Source organism: Mustelus asterias, chromosome 11 (genome assembly GCF_964213995.1).
Source record: "Mustelus asterias chromosome 11, sMusAst1.hap1.1, whole genome shotgun sequence".
NCBI classification, from domain to species: domain Eukaryota; kingdom Metazoa; phylum Chordata; class Chondrichthyes; order Carcharhiniformes; family Triakidae; genus Mustelus; species Mustelus asterias.
Window position 1 is genome coordinate 27,526,364 of NC_135811.1, and position 21,420 is coordinate 27,547,783.

The window sequence follows — 21,420 nt, forward strand, 5'->3', positions numbered from 1 at the left end:
TGATAAGTAGAGTAATGTGCTGCTACTTGATAATGTGTCTCCTCTTTTGCTAGGTCGATGATAGATTTTTTTGGAACAAGCACATGATGAATGACCTGATTAAGTTAAATGTAAGTAGCTATAGTGCTAAGCTGAAAAACATTGGTTTACATGCTGTGTATGTATCTTATCCTTTTTTTAAAAGAATCATTTTATGGATTGTGGGCATTGCTGGCTAGGCCAGCATTTCCAACCCTGGTAATCCTTAAAGTGGTAATGAGCTGCCGCCTTGAAGCACTGCACTTGCTGAGAGGTAGGTGTTCCTTAGGGTCGTGTCCTAGGTCCACCCATCTTCAGCTGCTTCACCAATGACCTTCCTTCCATCATTAGGTCAGGAGTGGGACGTTCACTATTCGCGACGACTCAGATACTGAAGCAGTCCATGTTCAAGTGCAACAAGATCTGGACAATATCCAGGCTTGGGCTGACAAGTGGCAAGTAACATTCGCGCCACACAAATGCCAGGCAATGACCATCACCAATAAGAGACACTCTTAACAACCACCCCATGACATTCTATGTTGTTACCATCACTGAATCACCCATTGTCAACATCCTCGGGGTTACTATTGACCAGAAACTCAACTGGACTCGCCACATAAACACTGGCTACAAGAGCAGGTCAGAGGCTGGGAATACTGCGGCGAGTAACTCACCACCTGACTCCCCAAAGCCTGTCGACCATCTACAAGGCACGAGTCAGGAGTGTGATGAATACTCCCCACTTGCCTGGATGAGTGCGGCTCCAAGAACACAAGAAGCTAGACACCATCCTGGACAAAACAGCCCGCTTAATTGGCACCATGTCCACCACAGATGCTCAGTAGCAGCAGCATGTGCTATCTACAAGATGCACTGCAGCAGTTCACCAAAGATGCTTAGCACCTTCTAAATCCGCAACCACTTCCATCTAGAAGGACGAGGGCAGCAGATACCTGGGAACACCGCCACCTACAAGTTCCCCTCCAAACCACTCACCTTCCTGACTTGGAAATATATCGCCGTTCCTTCGCAGTCACTGGGTCAAAATCCTGGAATTCCTTCCCTAACGGCATTGTGGGTCAACCCACAGCACATGGACTGCAGCGATTCAAGAAGGCACCTCCACTAACTCAAAGGTATCTCGGGATGGGCAATAAATACTGGCCAGCCAGCAACTCCCATGTCCCACAAATTAATAAAAGCACACCCAAACTACTGCTAGGGAGGGAGTTCAAGAATTTTGAACCAGCGACACAAAGAATGGCAATATATTTCCAAGTCAGGATGGTAAGTGATTTGGAGGAAAACCTCTCAGGTGCTGGTGTTCCCAGGCATCTTCTGCCCTTGTTCTCCGAGGTGGTAGTGGGTGTGGGTTTGGAAGGTGCTGCCTAAGGAACCTTGGTGAGTTCCTGTGGTGCATCTTGTAGATGGCACACACTGCTCCCACTATTCATTCATTCATGAACCAAATGTTGTTTGATCCCTGTCAGTGGAATATGGTAATAAAATAGCAAGTTGCCTCGACCTGAGACTCCATCACATGGTTTATTTTACTCTATATCCCTTAAAACCTATTAGCAAAAATCTGCCAATCTCAGATTGAAAATTAATGGTTGATCTATTGTCATGTGTGGAAGGGAGTTCTAGGCCTCTTCCAGTCCGGCCTGTTGAAGTGCTTGCTAATGAGTGTGGTCTGGGATCTCTTCCATTCACCCAAGAGCCAGTGATTTAACATCCCATGGGAAAAATGGAACCGCTGACGCTGCAGCACTTAGTACGGCTGTAGAGTTTCAGCTTCAAGTTTTGTGCTCGAGCTTCTCAGAGTGGGCCTTAGCAGGAGGGAATGTGCAACCAACTGAGCTACGTCTAACACTGCAAAGTACTAGCTCTAATATGCCTCCTCGTTCTTGATTCCACAAACCACAGAAATAGTTTCTCCCCTACCTTAACATCTTGAAGATGTTGATTTTTTTTTTATTCATTCATGGGACATGAACCAGAGATGAGGGGTGTTGATTATGAGGAGAGACTGAGCAGATTGGGTTTGTACTCGTTGGAATTTAGAAGGCTGAGGGGGGATCTTATAGAGACCTATAAGATAATGAAGGGGCTGGATAGAGTAGAGATGGAGAGATTCTTTCCACTTAGAAAGGGAACTAGAGGGCACAGCCTCAAAATAAAGGGGGGTCAGTTTAGGACAGAGTTGAGGAGGAACTTCTTCTCTGAGGGTGGTGAATCTCTGGAATTCTCTGCCCACTGAAGTGGTGGAGGCTATCTCATTGAATATGTTTAAATCACGGATAGATGGATTCCTGATCGGTAAGGGAATTAGGGCTTATGGGGATCAGGCGGGTAAGTGGAACTGATCCACTTCAGATCAGCCATGATCTTATTGAATGGCGGGGCAGGCTCGAGAGGCTAGATGGCTCCTGCTCCTATTTCTTATGTTCTTATGAACGTTACCAGCATTCACTGCCTATCGCTAGTTGCCCGAGGGCAGTTGAGAATCAGTCACTTTGTGGCTCTGGAGTCACATGTAAGCCAGACCAGGTAAGGGTGGCAGATTGCCTTCCCTATCGGACGTTAGTGAACCAGGTGCGTTTTAATGACAATCAACAATGGTTTTAGAGAAACTAGAAGCAGGAGTAGGCTATTCGGCCATTCGAGCCTGCTCCGCCATTCATTTTGACCATGGCTGATCATCAAATTCAATATCCTGATTTTCTTCCTCCTTCCTGCCATATCCCTTGATCCCTTTAGCCCCAAGAGTCATATCTAATTTCTTCTTGCATTCAGACAACGTTTTGGCCTCAGCTACTTTCTGTGGTAGCGAATTCCACGCATTCACTCTCTGGGTGAAGAAGTTGCTCCTCAGTTCTAAAAGGTTTACCCCTTATCTTGAAACTATGACCCCTGGTTCTGGACTCCCACACCATTGGGAACATGCTTTCTGAGTTAACCCTGTTAGAATTTGATAAGTTTCTATGAGATCTCCTCTCACTCTTCTAAACTCCAATGAATATGATCCTAATTGACTTGGTCTCTCCTCATGTGACAGACCTGCTGTCCCAGGAATCAGCCTGGTAAACCTTCACTGTACTCCCTCTATAGCAAGGACATCCATCCTCAGATAAGGACATCAAAATGGCGCACAATACTACAGGTGTGGCTTTGCCAATGCCCTATCCAATCGCAGCAAAACATCACTGTCCCTATACTCAAATCCTCTTGCTAGGAAGGCCAACATACCATTTGTCTTTACTGCTTGCGACTGATGCACAAAAAACACCAAGGTCTCAGAATATCCACCACTCTCAATTTACACCCAAGAGTCAAAAATCTGTTATTGCTACCAAAGTGGATGGCCTCACGTTTATCCACATTGTACTGCATCTGCCATCCATATGCCCACACACTCAGCCTGTCCAATCAAGCATCTTTCATCCTCCGCACAGCTTACCCTTCCACCCAACTTTGGATCATCTGTAAATTTGGAGGTAATACATTCAATTCCCTCTTCCAAATCATTAATATATAATGTGAACAGTTGGCGTCTTGGCACAGATCCCTGCAGAACCCCACTAGTCACTGACTGTCAATCAGAAAAAGACCCATTTATGCCAACTCTTTGCTTCCTATCTCCTAACCAGCTTTCAATCCATCTGGAGACGTTACCTGCAATCCCATGTGCTTTAACTTTATATAGGAGTCTGTTATGTGAGACCTCGTTGGTTCTCCTCAGTCAACTCCACTCGTTATATCCTCAGAGAATTGAGAGTGGTGGATACTCTGAGAATTCCAATAGATTCGTTAAGCATGCTTTCCCTTTTGTAAATCCATGTTGACTTTGTCTGATTATATGCTGCATTATGAAATCCTTGATAATGGACTCTAGCAACTTTCACTACCAACATTAGGCTCACTAGCCTATAGTTCCCTGTTTTCTCTACCTCCCTTTTAGAATAGCGGGCTTAGATTAGCTACCCTCCAATCTGTAGGAACCAGTCCAGAGACCAAAGAATTTAAAAAATAACAACCAATGGATCTATTATTTCCAGGGTCATCAGTAGGTTCTTAATTCCAGGTAATTTTATTGAATTCAAATTCCACCTTCTGCCGTGGGGAGGGATTTGCACCCAGGTCCCCAGAACATGAGCCAGAATTTCTGGATTAATAGTCTGGTGATGATACCAGGAGGCCACCGTCTCCCCTATCAAATCAAACCTTAATCTTTTGGAATTAAATATTGCTACTTGCTTCAAATTTTTGTGTTTTCTGATAAGTAGAGAATTTTTAAAAATAGACTACATTATCTGATCATCTAATCCCAATGAGATGAAATTCTTTCGTTCCTTAACACTCACCCATTTCCGAATCGATTCCCCTCAGATTTGCTGAGAAGGCTGGTGTGGGCGGCAATATTTGATTTTCTTGCAGACAATGATCAAAGTCGCCACTGGTTAATTTAAAGAGCAGCTTGGTTGGAGTTGTATCATGCTGGGGTGGAATTCAATTAGAATCCGTTTGTTTGTACCCTTGTGTTCTTGCAGCGGTAACCTTTTCAGCTAAATTAAAGATTTTGTGCAATTGTTCCCATTAACTTTGTTTTGTCACAATTCTACAAGAGGTTCAGGGCTACTTTCATTAACCAGAGTTCTGTGTTGCTATAGTAACATTCAGTAATGGATTTATAGCTTAACAGCTCTGTCATTTTAGCTTTGCATCACTATAACCTCTTGGTTTTTCAGTGATACAAGACAGATTTTTATAGGAAATATTTGCAAAAGAAATTTCATGTGGAAGAATATCCATCTTTCGCCTGCTTTAGTCCGCCAGTCGCATAATGAAGTGTCAGAAAGAGAAACTCCTTTCATGAGCTCAGGACCTTGATGCTTTATAACCAGTTTTGAAGTGTTGTCACTGTTTGTAATGTGGGAAACATGGCACGGTGGCACAGTGGTTAGCATTGCTGCCTCACAGCGCCAGGGACCCGGGTTCGATTCCAGCCTGGGGTCACTTTCTGTGTAGAGTTTGCACATTTTCCCCTGTGTCTGTGTGGGTTTTGTCCGGATGCTCTGGTTCCCTCCCAATGTGTGGGTTAGGTTGAATGGCCATGCTAAATTGCCCCTTCATGTCAGGGGATGAGCGGGGTAAATATGTAGGGTTATGGGGATAGGGTCTGCGTGGGATTGTTGTTGGAGCTGGCTCGATGAGCCAAATGGCCTCCTGCGCCGTAGGAATTCTAGGATTCTAACCAATTTGCACACAATTGCCATGTGGTAATGACCAGATCATCTGTTATGGTGCAGCTGACTGAGAAATAAATCTTGGCCAGGACACTGGGGAATCACTTCCCACTCCTCGGCAGCATGGTGGCACCATGGTTACCACTGCTGCCTTAGCGCCAGGGACCTGGGTTCAATTCCCGGCTTGGATCTCTGTCTGTGTGGAGTTTGCACATTCTCCCCGTGTCTGTGTGGGTTTCCTCCAGGTGCTCTGGCTTCCTCCCACAGTCCGAAAGATGCACTGGTCAGGCGGATTGGCTATGCTAAATTCTCCCTCGGTGTACCCGAACAGGAGCTGGCATGTGGTGACTAGGGGATTTTCACAGTAATTTCATTGCAGTGTTAATGTAAGCCTACTTGTGACACTAAATAAACTTTAAACTTTTTGAGATTGTGCTGTGGGATCTTTTGCGTCCATCTGAGCGCCGATGGTTTAACATCTTGTCCAAAAGATGCATTTGTCCATCCCACACCCCTTCTCAGCACTCCTGTGGAGTTTCAACTTCAGTTTTTGCATCATGCCCCTTGGAGTGGGTCTGATCAGGAGGCACGAGTGTTACCAACTGAGCTACAGCTGACACCACAAAGAAAGAGGAGAAAGAGATGTCTCCTGATTTAATTTGGAATTGGACTGTTAGTCAAATGCTGATGTTTGAGTAAAGAGACGGCAGGTAGGGACCCTGTAAATCGGTTGTGGCAACCTGTGGCCCATCAGGGTTCCTGCGTCCTGCTCATGAGCCATTTTGTTAACTGTTGCTCAAGTGCAGAGTTGCCACATTCTGCTGGTTTCCATCCACGTAGCTTTTATCCTACCGATGTGACTGAAATGATATGCACGTAAAACAAGGACATGTGAAGTGAGGTGCATGCTGATTGCACGCCATGCTGAGTGCTCCCTCTGCATCCAATCGAGCTTAGTTTTTCTTTTGTTTTTACCACTCGAAGTTGATAGTTCTATTATGAATGATTCGGCACTTTCTATGACTTATGAAATATTAAATTCATTCGATCTTATTCAAAGATGATGGTTAGTGAACAAGCCTGATTTCAATCTTGTGGCCCACTGAGACAGAAGGCCACTCGTGTGGCCCACTCACTAGCCTAGGTTGCCCATCGCTGCTGTAAATTCTAGTCTTATCAAGTTACTGATCCCTGGGTTAATCCCTTGCATGCAGTGCATTAATCAAACTATTTTCCAGACAGACCTACAACGGGACGCTGTCTCTCCACGTTTTAAAACAAATTAAATGACTACACAGAAGAATCTTTTTATCTACTGTAGGATTTGCTTTTTGTGACCCCATTTCTAAATTTTTACAGAACAGCATTCCAATGTAAAATGTGCTGTGTATCGTATGAAAAACTTGGTTAAAAATAACCCAATTTTATTACTCTGACCTCCGAATTAGTTGTTTGAGTAAGTCTGTGCTTTTCTTCCTCCCACACCATTCACCATCTCGGTGGCTGTGTATTTTGACAATCTGTTCATGTTGTAATGTAAATTATAGCGAGGTACATTAGACAAAGGTTAAGAGTTCTCGGAGCAGGTAGATCCACATCTGAAGAAAATTGTATTTATTTTGCTTTGACCTTTTAATTATTTGGCATAAAGGGATTGCTATTTTAGCTCAATAAGACAGTTCATTGAATGAAGTCTTGTGCATTAATGCAATGTTAGGGGACGTGAACATTGTTTCTGCAACTGTGATATGAAAAAACCACTTCAAAGCCTATTAGCCAATTGAGCTGAGATAGTTTATCGCTTATTGCTGTTTAGGCCTCATCTGGGCTTCAATATTTGATTCTGTAGTTGCAGATGTATTTTTTTAAAAAGTCAAGTCAACTTGTGGTAATTATTATGTACGATTTTCAGCAGCACATGTTTATTCTATAATTTTTAATCCAAAATGGATCAATTCTCTCCTTCCTGTGCCTGATTTTTTTTAAAAAGTTCATCACTTTAACAACATGCTGTCATTCCTGTAGTGTGTCTGTGTACCCCCACAACCACTTCATTGGAATTGTGAGCCAACACTGGAAGATCTTTGCTCCTTCTCCTCCTCCTCCTCCTCCTCCTCCTCTTTTGTTAAGACAATCTGAAGTACTGGATAGGGTAAACGTAGTGACAGAAGGAGTATTGAGGTTTGAAAGCAAATAAATTGCTAGATTGGGATAAATGCATCCCAGGCTGCTAAGGGAAGCAAGGCCCTGACCATTTTTTTGGGGGTGGCACAGAGGTTAGCACTACTGCTTCACAGCACCAGGGACCCAGGTTCAATTCCAGTCTCAGGTCACTCGGTGTGGAGTTTGCATGTTCTCCCCATGTCTGCGTGGGTTTCCTCCGGGTGCTCCTCCCCCCCCCAGTCCAAAGATGTGTGGGTTAGGTTGATTGGCCATGCTATGTTGACCCTAGTGTCGGGGGATTAGCAGGGTAATCATGTGGGGTTACAGGAATGGGGGGGGGGGGGTTTACGGGAGTAGGGCCTGGGTGGGATCATGGTTGGTGCAGACTCGATGGGTCGAATGGCCTGCTTCTGCACCGTAGGGATTCTATTTTATGATTTTCCAAACTTTTCCTGTTGGACTGGAGGACTGCGGATGCTTCACTGTTTATTAACAAGGCAGGAAGGGATAGACTGAACAATTGTGGATTCCAGCAGGACGTTTGACGAAACCCCATGCAGCAAACTGGTCAGAAAAGGAAAAAGCTGTGGGATACAAGGGAAAAGGGCAACTTGAAATCCTCGGTTGGCCCAGTGGCAGCAAGGAAATGTAATGGTCAGTGGATATTTGTGAGACTTGGAATGCTGTTTCCAATGGAATTCCCATCGGGCTCTCTTTGGTCCCTTACTGTTGAGGCGGAATATCTTGCATATCAGTGATTTTAAACTTGTGTTAAGTTTGGCCTTGATGCTGCAATTGGTTGACAGTGAAGCAACTTGCAGGAAGATATCAATGGACTGATCTGGTGGGCATTAAAATGGCAAATGGATTTCAATCCAGGCAAGTGTGAGGTATTGTCTAGAGTGCAAACAAGTGAAGGGAATTCATCTCGAACATGTCCAGAGATTCCTTAGTGATGGAACAGGTAGACCAGCTGATTATGAAGGCATAAGAGATGCATTATTAGCTGATTTACAGAATGTAAGAGCAGGGAGGTCAAGTTGAAACTGTATAAAACCTTCAGGTCATAGCTAGACTAGTTCTGGTCACTGCATTACGGGAAGGATGTGATCGCAGTAGCCCTGGAGGTAAATATGTGGGATTAGTAGCCCTGGAGGTTATGGCAGTGCGAGTGAGTATCTAAATACTTAAATGTTACACAAGTTTCTGACTCGGCCATCCTTTCAGACACCACCCCATGGGTGAGAGTGTTTCTCCTCTACCTCTTAGCTTAACTTTATGTCACCTGGTTATTGAGGCAGATTATTAAGGTACATTGTGTTGAAGCATCTTTATAACAATGAGGTACCTCGCCCTGCAAAGTTATGCCCTGGGTTGTAACTCTGTGTAGAGTGGGAGTGATGGCAGCTGCAGAGAATTCTACATGTCTGCCAAAAACAGATGGATGTAAATTACTGAAGGTACTTGGAAACCATTCTGCAGTCTTCATCAGATAAATGTGCAATATTCTTGTCTCGCAGGATCCCAATGCGGATTTCTGGATTGTTCCAATAATCCAAGGGTTTGTGCAGATTGAAGAACTGGTTGTCAATTATAATGAATCCTCAGATGATGAGAAGAGCAGCCCTGAAACCCCGTCGCAGGAACAGTGTGTAGATGACGTTCACCCAAGATTTTTGGTGGCAATTATTTCCAGGCGGAGTCGGCACAGAGCAGGTACAGAGTAACACGTGCGATCGCATGTCAGCACAGTGAGGATGTTTGAATGCTCGATTTATAAACATCTAGTGCTCCCCACGATTTGTTTTGGAGGAAGCCTTCAGAGACTCATTACTCTTCTGTCTGTTCTTGTATCTCTGGATGAGATTTAATGAAAAGGCTTAACACTTTTTTCCTTCAGATCTGCTTCAGCAAAACTAATGAGGCGCCTAGGCGCTTGCTGCAAGTTTTTCTGTCATTTGGTATCCAAAGCAATCATTCATTCTGTGTAATTAACTGTCTACCAACTCAGTCTAATCTGACCCAGACGCATGTTTAATTTGGGATGACCAAAATGCAAGCATGTTGAATTTGTAGTGAAATTCAATGTTCAGCTTCCTTCTGAGGAACTCTTCCTCCTGGTGACTTTTAGAATCTGGTCACTGGAGAGTGATGCCAGAACAATCTCTGTGCGTTATTCTCATTATTTTTAAGGCTGTTAGTCTCCATGCTCTGAATCTTTTTTTTTGTCGTAACGGACCTGTTCTCCTGTAAGTTGCTCCTTTAAAACTGAGCTCTTTGAATAGAATCACCTGTCTCATTATCTCCTTTTACATGGCGGTGTGGTTAGCACTGCTGCCTCACCGCGCCAGGGACACAGGTTGGATTCCTGGCTTGGGTCACTGTCTGTGCGGAGTCTGCACGTTTGCCCCGTGTCTGCGTGTTTCCTCTCGGTGCTCTGGATTCCCCCCTCAGTCCAAAAGACATGCTGGTTAGGCACATCGGCCATGCTAAATTCTCCCTCCGTGTACCCGAATAGGCACCAGAGTGTGATGATGAGGGGATTTTCACAGTAAATTCATTGCAGTGTTAATGTAAGTCTTACATGTGACACTAATAAATAAACTTTAAAAAAAAAGGCCTTGTGAAGTGCCATGGGATACCATTGTGTTAAAGGTATTTATAATGCAGGTTGTTTGGACTCTTCCTCTGTGGGTAATTGTCTTTTATTCCTTCAACTGTGTGAACATCACCAAGACCAGCATATATTACCCATCTCAAACTGCTCTTGTGAAGGTGGTGGTGAGCTGCCTTCCTCAACTGCTGAAATCCATGTGGTGTGGGTACACCCTGTTAGGGAGGGAATTCCAGGATTTAGATCCTGAAACTGTCGGAGTGGTGCAATAGTTTCAGGTCAGGATGTTGAGACTTGTAGTTGGTGTTTCCATGCATCTGCTCGCCTCTTTCTAGGTTATAGAGGTCATTGGTTTGGAAGGTGCTGTTGAAGGAGCCTTGGTGAGTGACAGCTGGGCATTTCGTAGATGGTGCTACTATACATCGATCATAGAGTCAGGGGGGCTTGCTGCAGAATTCCCAGCCTGTAACCTGCTCTTGGTAGCCACAGGATTTAATTCATAGAATGCAAAAGGAGGCCATTTGGCCCGTCGAACCTGCACCGACAAGAATCCCATCTAGGCCAATCCCCGTAATGCTTTGCATTTACCCTGCTAATCTCCCTGACAGTAGGGGGCAATTTACTATGGCCAATCAACCTAACCCACACATTGAATGGGAGGAAACCGGAGCACCCAGAGGAAACCCATGCAGGCACAGGGAGAACGTGCAGACTCCGCACAGACAGCGACCCAACCCGGGTCCCTGGTGCTGTGAGGCAGCAGTGCTAACCACTGTGCTACCGTGCTACTCTGTATTTTACGATCACAGAACCCATGCTAATTCGCTGGGGCCAGATTATTTGTATTTTGCAACGTCATCAACTTCAGGAACTTAATATGATGGGAGTGAACATCATGCCATAAAATTGGAAGTGCCATTAATTTAACTGCCTCATCTCTATCCAGCTGGGCCTTTGGATGATGACTAGTCTGTTTTGAAGCCCATTATAAAGGTCAGCGATAGTGAGCTGTGCAAACTGATGGGTATTCGGGGTCATTTTGTGTGCTTGGAGCTGCAGCTACACCACCATGCACACAATGCTTCTGAGCTCAAAAGATCAATTGCGACACCAAAATACAGGGAGCCATCATTATCCCAATGACTGAATCGACTTGGATGTTAACCAGACGTCCAATCAACAATTTTGCCCAAAACAGGCCAAATATACACTAGTTTGATTCCCTGATCCACGTACACATCACCGCATCTTACTCAATGGGTTATGAACAGAAATTGGAGAAAAGGTGTTTGTTTACAAAAGTATTTGTCCAAATTGAATTCCCCACCTGTCAAAAGCACATCCTTGCATTTGTAACTGTGCAGGCAGTCCTCGACTTGATGATGATCGCGTTTTAACGAATGGCAGTAATGACATTTGTAAATTGTTGCCATGTTTTGACTTTTCCATGTTGGTTTTGACTTCACGGCACCACTCTGCCACCATGCTCGTGAACAGGTTCCAACGTTCATCCATGCTGACCGATGTTCTGCACTGTCCATCTCCCTAACTTGCTGCTATATTTCTATATGTATTTTTAGCTTGTGATATGATTGCTATATACTCGTCTGCAATTGATTCAATACAGCATTTTGTCATTTTGGCGAAAATAGGACATCGGGCCTTTAAGAACCAACCCCCGATTTACAACATTGTTCTTGAGGGAAAATTAGTTCCAAGTTCTGAGTGGATTTCAGGAACGCAGTTGTGTCGTAGCTCTGAGGACTGCCTGTATATTATTATATTGATACCTTCTCTTGTAGCTTTTTTGATTTTTAGTTACGCTTTCTGCTGCAGATATTTTTGCTATTTTCTGGTTCAGTTGACTGCAGCTGTGTCAACGTCAGCTAATGTCTAGACTGAAAGCGAACCATATTTCATATTTTTTCACCCACTGGTATTTCTGTGGGCTTCTCTCGAGGGTGTGGGGATTATACTGCACCGCACACTTTCACAGTTTGCAGTAGTGGGATTAACCGTGACCATTTTGTTTCCACAAATGTGGAAGTTATGTAGCTCAGCTAACTAATTAGTTCAAGATTAGAGAGTGGGCTGTTTTCCCTTTGAAAACCCATGTTGATCTGAAAGTAGGTGGATGCTCTTTTTGCCAGACCGAATAAACTAAAACATAAACTGAGGGTCAAAGTAAAAGGGGCGGCCCCTTAAAAAGAGAGGAACCACCCCAAACAAAATAAACCAAAATGTAAAGGAAACTTAAAACACCAAACCAAAACGTCATTAAAGGGATCGATAATACACCCTAGAGCATAGCACTGTAGAGGTGCTATGATGCCCCCCGGGCCCAAATCAGGAGCGCGGGATTGTAGTGCAAACAGAACATCAATAAAAGGTTTTTCAAAAGGGAGTGCATCCTAAAACGGTGAACATAGATGTGGTCCATGGACTCCATGAACCTGGCAGCACGGTGGCAGTGGTTAGCATTGCTGCCTCAGCGCCATGGACCTGGATTCAATTCTAGCCTCGGGTCACTGCCTATGTGGAGTTTGCATTTTCTCCCCATGTCTGTGTGGGTTTCCTCCGGATGCTCCGGTTTCCTCCCACAGTTCAAAGATGCATGGGTTAGGTTGATTGGCCGTGCTAAATTGACCCTACGGTTAGGGGGATTAGCAGGGTAAAATGTGGTATTATGGGAATTGGGCCTGGGTGGGATTGTGGTCAGTGCAGACTCGATGGGCCGAATGGCCGCCTTCTGCACTGTAGAGATGCTATGATGCTAATTCGAAAGGTTCCTGTGGCCTAATGAATCCAAATAAGTATTTGCTCAGTTAAGAGGAACTGCCAATCAAGTGCATCATTGAACAAGTCACACTGCAGTCCTTAGTTGGGTTGAATTACTTGTCCACTTCCATCTCCCTGGGTGGGGGAGTTTTCCCCCCATTTCAAGTGCTAAAACAGCTGCTCATGTCTCAAATCCAGCTAGGCTGCAGGTTGTGATGCTGTCGGCCAAACAGGTTTACATGTGGGCGGAAAAGAAAATTGCATTTGATTAGATGTTGGATTAGAAATCGATAGCAATTTTTATATTCCAGTTTGGGTTTATGAGCTGATTTGTATTTTCCTGGATTTCATTCGGAAGCAGATAACCGTCATCTAAACCTCGACTGCCCAGTGCAGGTACCATGATGTGGCTGCAGAGCAAATTTGCACACATGTAATGTGATACGATATTGCATCATGCTGTCTGTACCCAAAAGTGAGAGTTTTAACAACACCAGGTTAAAGTCCAACAGGTTTATTTGGGAGCAAATGCCATTAGCTTTTGGAGCGCTGCCCCTTCGTCAGATGGAGTGGAAATGTGCTCTCAAACAGGGCACCCAAAAGCACAGCTCTTGCTGATGGAACAAACTGTTTCTCGACACTAGAAAGGCAGTCAGTGTCCCAGTTTAACAAGTATCTTTTTCAACAACAATCTAGGGCGTTGTGGTGGTACAGCGGTTAGCACTGCTGCCTCACAGCGCCGGGGACCCGGGTTCGATTCTCAGCTTGGGTCACTGTCTGTGTGGAGTCTGCACGTTCTCCCTGTGTCTGCGTGGGTTTCCTCCCACAGTCCGAAAGACGTGTTGATTAGGTGCATTGGCCATGCTAATTTCTCCCTCCGTGTACCCAAACAGGCTCCAGAGTGTGGCGACCAGGGTATTTACACAGTAACTTCTTTGCAGTGTCAATGTAAGCCAACTTGTGACAAGAATAAATAAACTTGAATGAAGCTTGCTGAAACCTGCTCAGTCGGAGCCAACAACCGAAGACAACAATCAGCTGCTAATGCTTCCAATCTGGAATAACCTCCAATGAAGCACTTTCTCTGAATGGAGTAGTGTTAGAGTTCTGTGGAAGCACTCTCTCTGAATGGAGTAGTATTGTTTCATTTAGCAAATTAATCTGAAGATTGGGCTTCGCTTAATGGCCATGTCCACAATAGTTTGCAAAGATTTGGGAGGGCAGCTCTGATTTTGTAGGGTCTTTAATCATCGGCAGATTTCTGTGTTTGTATTTTGATTGGTCCACAATGCTGTCACTGTGGACGGGGAATGTGGTGTTTACTGTCACTGATTTGTGTCTCACAGCTTGGGAGACCTGGAATATTTTTATCAAGTGCACTTGTGCAGTTTTTAAAAACTGTTTGTGTCGGCAATTACATCGCAGCAGTTTCACCAGCCTGTGGAGGAGCTTCAGCCACTTGATCTGTCCGATCATCATTGGGAGCTTCAGGGGAAACTCTAGCTCCAATGTCTCTGCATTGATGCTGGGAATATAAAATTGGAAAGAAGGAAAATCCACGTCGATAGAAGCTGAAGATAAATCGAGGGAAGGGAGCGGAGTTTTCCAGCAGATAGACCGTGTTGATGTGATAGGCCAAGAGGCTTCCTGCTTAACTGTCAATTTCTACCACCTTTTGGTTTTGCATTAACCAGCCTTGTAGGTCACAGGTCAACACGGTAAGAAGTCTCACAACACCAGGTTAAACTCCAACAGGTTTATTTGGTAGCAAAAGCCACTAGCTTTCGGAGCGCTGCTCCTTCGACAGGTAAGTGGGACTTCTGTTCACAAACAGGGCATATAAAGACACAAACTCAATTTACAAAATTTCTTGCATCTTTGTAGAAACTTGATGTCTGTGTCAATATGTGCGATCTTCTTGGAGATCCTCTCCACTTCAGGCAACATCTGGGAAAGAGAAAAACCAAATTAACACTTTAGACAGTGAGTCTTCCCCCTACTTTATCCTCCTTCCCTTACCTTTTTCTCCCCTCCCGCTTCCCATTTTCGACATTTTTACCTCCGTCCCACCTTTTTTGCCCCCCTTCCCCCAACATCTTCATCTGTTACAGCTTCTCTGCCGTTTGGCCTTTCACACCCTTTATTCTCTCTGGGGACTGCCATTAGCAGTCTTTTCCCCTGGATTCTATGGCTGTGACTCATCTTTCATTCCCTCACCCTGCAGGCCTTTTAGCTTCGACAAAGGGTCATCTGGACCCCGAAACGTCAGCTCTTTTCTCTCACAGGTGCTGTCGGACCTGCTGACATTTTCCAGCGTTTTCTCTTTTGGTTTCGGATTCTAGCATCCGCAGTAATTTGCTTTTAACACTTTTTAGATTTGAGTTCTCTCTGTTTCTCTCTCCACAGATACTGTCAGAGCTGCGGAATGTTTTCCAATGCTTGTTTTTATTTCCAACATCCAAAGTATTTTGCTTTTGTAATTTTATACCTCCTCCAATGACGTTGTAGTTGAGTTTTCTTTTGTAAGAAGACAACTTAGCCCTGTTAATATGCTGGGAATAATGCTGTGTGAATATTAGACTTCTATTTATATAGTGTCTCATTGTGACATATCCTCAAAGCACTTTTCACAGTGACGGAATTTCAAAATACAATGTATGCATGCAGACCATTTTGGTTCTGGTATGATGCCATCAGTATGTTTGAGGAGCAGTGAAAATGTATCATAAAAATCATAGTGCGGCAGAGGTCCTTCAGCCCATCTAGTGTACCATACACTTGTATATGGAAGATAAGATTTTTAAAGCATTGTGCTGAAAGGCCTGTGCTTGGCTTTTTTCACCTTCATTGCACTTCTGAGGGAGCACTGCACTGTCAGACGTGCTGTTTTTCGGCTGAGATTGAACAGAGGCCCTATCTGCCTGCACGGATGAATGGAAAAGATCAGAGAAAAGCGGGGTCCTGGATTTCCTGGCCAATATTTACGCTTCAATTCACAGCAAGAAAAACAAATTGTCTGGCCATTATCACATTGCTGTTTGTGGGAGCTTGCTGTGCGCTAAGTAACTGCCACAATCTTAACATTCCAACAGCGCCTGCACCTCAAATAATTAGTTTTGTATTGCTGTGAAATGGCTCAGATGTCTGGTGGTTGTGAAAAGTGCTGTACAAATGCAAGGTTTTTAAAAACTCCTGCAGAGAGCTGGGTGTATCGACACCAAAACCACTGTGGCAGTTCAAGGAGGCAGCACACCACCACCACCACCTCGAGGGCAATTCATGGAGGGCAACTTGGGATGGACAATGAATGCTGGCCTTGCCACCAGTGCCCACTTAACATGAAAGAATTAAAATAAAAGCGAGAGAAGGAATTTGCACTTGTGATTCAGCACATCCACACAAAGGTGGAGGCAGATACGATGGGGGCATTTAAGGGGCTTATCAGATAAGCTCATGAATATGCAAGGAGTAGAAGGATATGGGCCAAGGGCAGGCAGAAGGTATTCGTTTAATTTGGCGTCATGTTCGGCACAACATTGTGGGCTGAAGGGCCTGTTCCTGTGCTGTACTGTTCTGTGTTCTATTCTTGGGTATCTTGGGCATGGCCTCCAATCAGCCCATCCACCCAACCCTTCCAAGCGCCAGCTGCCCTGCATTTGGCAGCAGCTGCAGCTCCTGCATTTTTCTAACAGCGAGTCTACTTTTGGAAGTGCTGCCTCTGTCGTGAAAGAGAGCGCAGCAGCTGATATTGAAACGTGTCCCTGTGAAAAGAGGGAATTGAAGTACGTGTGGGACTCCATGCTCCTTATTATTCACCATTTTGGTTTCCGCATCATGCCCCAATCTGACCTTTCTGTCATTGGCCACCTATAATATAATGAAATTGAATGGAAGCTCTAAGAATGGCTCCTTCTGTATATATTGGACACGTTATAACTGTCATGCATTAATAGACTTTAATAACCTTAACAAAAGCTTTCAGAACAGCAGTAAGCGCTGATGGGGGGTGAGGGATGAATCTAATAGGGTTATTTATCCTTTGCTGTTTTAACGTGATTGGAGATCTGTGGAAATTAAATCTAAGTACAGAATAAGTTACAATCGGAGGGCATTTCATTTGAAGCTTTTGCTGAACAGTCTCAAATGCAGCTTTCTCCTGTTCGTTCATTCAACTGAAAGTCTGTAATTCCCAAGTGGTGTTTGTCGCAAAGAAAATCTCAGCCATGTGACGAAGGCTTGAGTTACAGGCAAATTGTCTGATAGCCGGAGGTTATATTTCAGTTCCAACCCCTCCACGCCCCCACCCCCAACAAAACATTAACAGCATCGCTGACACGCGCATTCTGTTTAAAGACATGGTCCGGGTGAAGTAAGCACTGCTGGGGGAGGGTACATGAGCCAGGTGATTGTGCTGAAATTGCAACCAGGTAATGATTGCAGGAATTTCACATTTGAAGCTAATCCCCCAAAAGGAGGGACATGAACTGAATCTGCTGTTTGTGGGGGCACGTTACATTTAATCCAGTGGCATGTTTAGCACCTAGTGACTTGAGTTTTGGCATCTGCCTGTGCAGCTGTTTATAATTTTGGGTCTCAGGTGATGGCACTTCTAGATCAGGCATGCTAATCGTAAAGTTCCTTGTTCCTGGAACTCTATCTTCTTGCTGTTACAGTTGTGACTTGAACCCAATTTAGCAGCAAAGATTATCATTATTATTCCTTTTTTTATACTGTACCTATCCAGCTCTCTTGGGATGTAATCCTGGTTCAGTGAGACCCCTGCATCTGAGTGAGAAACATGGCAGGGGTAGGTCATTCAGCCCATCGAGCCTGTTCTGCAATTCAATGTGATAATCCTTGATCCTCTATCTCAATGCCATACTGCCACACACTCTCCCCATTCCCCTGGACGCCTTTAAAGTCTAGAAATGTATCTGTTTCTCTTGTTACGATCCCAGTTGATATAACTTGGGGGCAGCACAGTGGTTAGCACTGCTGCTTCACAGCACCAGGGACCTGGGTTTGATTCCCAGCTTGGGTCACTGTCTGTGTGGAGTTTGCGCGTTCTCCCTGTGTCTGCGTGGGTTTCCTCCGGGTACTCCGGTTTCCTACCACAGTTCCAAGATGTGCGGGTTAGGTTGATTGGCCATGCTCAATTACCCTAAGTGTCAGGGGGACTAGCAGGGTAAATACATAGGGTTATGGGGATAAGGCCTGGGTGGGATTGTGGTCGGTGCAGACTCGATGGGCTGAATGGCCTGCATCTGCACTGTAGGGATTCTACATTAAAAAAAAACATAAACTGCATGGGAATATCCCAGAATGGAATCCTGGCTCAAAAGACCATAACTTTTACTTTATTTATCAAATGTGGAAGAACAGTCACAGGACTGAACAAAGAACAATACAGCACAGGAACAGGCCCTTCGGCCCTCCAAGCCCACGCCGCTCCCTGGTCCAAACTAGACCATTCTTTTGTATCCCTCCATTCCCACTCCGTTCATATGGCTGTCTAGATAAGTCTTAAACGTTCCCAGTGTGTCCGCCTCCACCACCTTGCTTGGCAGCGCATTCCAGGCCCCCACCACCCTCTGTGTAAAATATGTCCTTCTGATATCTGTGTTAAACCTCTCCCCCCCCCCCCCCCCCCCCCCCGAACCTATGACCCCTCGTGAACGTCACCACCGACCTGGGGAAAAGCTTCCCACCGTTCACCCTATCTATGCCTTTCATAATTTTATACACCTCTATTAAGTCTCCCCTCATCCTCCGTCTTTCCAGGGAGAACAACCCCAGTTTACCCAATCTCTCCTCATAACTAAGCCCCTCCATACCAGGCAACATCCTGGTAAACCTCCTCTGTACTCTCTCTCCAAAGCCTCCACGGCCTTCTGGTAGTGTGGCGACCAGAACTGGACGCAGTATTCCAAATGCGGCCGAACCAACGTTCTATACATCTGCAACATCAGACCCCAACTTTTATACTCTATGCCCCGTCCTATAAAGGCAAGCATGCCATATGCCTTCTTCACCACCTTCTCCACCTGTGATGTCACTTTCAAGGATCTGTGGACTTGCACAGACTGCTAGTTGGTTTCAACAAGAAGGAAAAAGTGTTTATTAAATATGAAAATGTTCGCGCACCCCCCCCCCCCCCCCCCCCCCCCCCCAGCTTAACAAACAGAGGGTTTAAGATTAACATGGATGACGCAATACATTTCAAGCTACAATGGTCTTATTTAGGACACCAGGTCCCCTAATATGCTCAAAATGACTGGTCAAATACACAGTCCTTTCTGAACCCAAGTTAGTGCCTGTGGCTTTCTCCTCTGAATCCCTCCAGGTGATTGTCATACGAGAGTTTCCAAACTCCACTCCCAAAAACACTTTTAAAACCTTCTCATAATAATTAGCAGGTTGATTCTGAAATCCAGCCCAGGTTTTCCAATTTACGCTTTTGAACAGAGATTCGACACCACTTTACCAGTGAATCCAGTCCAGGGTTTTACACCAACTCCTTTGTTTTCTTTGTCTTGATTGCTGTCCAGTCTCAATTGCTTTAACTCTCAGTTCACATTGTTATTAATATCGCATCAAATGTTTTAGCTGCCTACCTCCTGAGGTCTGCTCTCCACTTTAAATCTAGTTAATGCAGTTGTCTCTTTACCTCCGAGCACCTTCTTCACACTTGAATTTTTCTGAACAATATCTTAGTCTCTGTTCACTTACCGTCAATCGCTTGAAACCTCCTTTCTGTCCCGGTTGCCTGGACTGCATCTTGTTTCTTACGAAGCCTGCATCTTTGCAAGTCCCTTGTCTTGTCCAGTTTCTCCTGGCAGAGTCGAAGAACAAAACAGCAGAGGAACAGGCCCTTCGGCCCACCAAGCTATGCTGATACATGGTTTCTATTCCTCTGTTCACCTCCCATTCGTGTGTGTAACAAAATACACCTTGAATGTTTCTAATCTGCCTGCTTCCATCACCTCCAGTGGCAGTGTTTTCCAGGCACCGACCATCCTCGGTGGAAAACTTTCCCTGCACGTCTCCCCTAAACTTACCACCTCTCACCTTAAACCTGTGCCCTCTTGTAGTCGACCCTTCCAACCTGGGAAAAAGCCTCTGACTATCCACTCCATCTGTGCTTCTCATAATTTTAGAACATAGAACATAGAAAGCCACAGCACAAACAGGCCCTTCGGCCCACAAGTTGCGCCGATCACATCCCCACCTCTAGGCCTATCTATAGCCCTCAATCCCATTAAATCCCATGTACTCATCCAGAAGTCTCTTAAAAGACCCCAACGAGTTTGCCTCCACCACCACCGACGTCAGCCGATTCCACTCACCCACCACCCTCTGAGTGAAAAACTTACCCCTGACATCTCCTCTGTACCTACCCCCCAGCACCTTAAACCTGTGTCCTCTCGTAGCAACCATTTCAGCCCTTGGAAATAGCCTCTGGGAGTCTACCCTATCCAGACCTCTCAACATCTTGTAAACCTCTATCAGGTCACCTCTCATCCTTCGTCTCTCCAGGGAGAAGAGACCAAGCTCCCTCAACCTATCCTCATAAGGCATGCCCCCCAATCCAGGCAACATCCTTGTAAATCTCCTCTGCACCCTTTCAATGGCTTCAACATCTTTCCTGTAATGAGGTGACCAGAACTGCGCGCACTACTCCAAGTGGGGTCTAACCAGGGTCCTATAAAGCTGCAGCATTATCTCCCGACTCCTAAACTCAATCCCTCGATTAATGAAGGCCAGTACGCCGTACGCCTTCTTGACCGCATCCTCCACTTGCGAGGCCGATTTAAGAGTCCTATGGACCCGGACCCCAAGGTCCTTCTGATCCTCTACACTGCTAAGAATGGTACCCTTCATATTATACTGCTGCTTCATCCCATTGGATCTGCCAAAATGGATCACCACACACTTATCCGGGTTGAAGTCCATCTGCCACTTCTCCGCCCAGTCTTGCATTCTATCTATGTCTCGCTGCAACTTCTGACATCCCTCCAAACTATCCACAACACCACCTATCTTGGTGTCGTCAGCAAACTTACCAACCCATCCCTCCACTTCCTCATCCAGGTCATTTATGAAAATGACAAACAGCAAGGGTCCCAGAACAGATCCCTGGGGCACTCCACTGGTCACTGACCTCCATGCAGAGAAAGACCCCTCCACAGCCACTCTCTGCCTTCTGCAGGCAAGCCAGTTCTGGATCCACAAGGCAACAGCCCCTTGGATCCCATGCCCTCTCACTTTCTCAAGAAGTCTTGCATGGGGGACCTTATCGAACGCCTTGCTGAAGTCCATATAGACCACATCCACCGCTCTTCCTTCGTCAATGTGTTTGGTCACATTTTCAAAGAACTCAACCAGGCTCGTAAGGCACGACCTGCCCTTGACAAAGCCGTGCTGACTACTTTTGATCATACTAAACTTCTCTAGATGATCATAAATCCTGTCTCTCAGGATCCTCTCCATCAACTTACCAACCACTGAGGTTAGACTCACCGGTCGGTAATTTCCCGGGCTGTCCCTGTTCCCTTTCTTGAATATAGGGACCACATCTGCAATCCTCCAATCCTCCGG

General features: G+C 45.2%; 1 protein-coding gene across 3 annotated transcripts in view; it reads left to right on the top strand.

The window, feature by feature from the left end:
• The window catches only part of inpp5f (inositol polyphosphate-5-phosphatase F), a 236,849-nt gene that overhangs the window by 158,054 nt on the left and 57,375 nt on the right, over positions 1 to 21,420 (top strand). For all 3 annotated transcript variants that reach the window (XM_078223332.1, XM_078223333.1, XM_078223334.1), the window contains 2 exons: positions 54 to 110; positions 8,951 to 9,146. In XM_078223332.1, the coding sequence (XP_078079458.1) occupies positions 54 to 110; positions 8,951 to 9,146 (253 nt within the window). The remainder of the gene's footprint in view (positions 1 to 53; positions 111 to 8,950; positions 9,147 to 21,420) is intronic.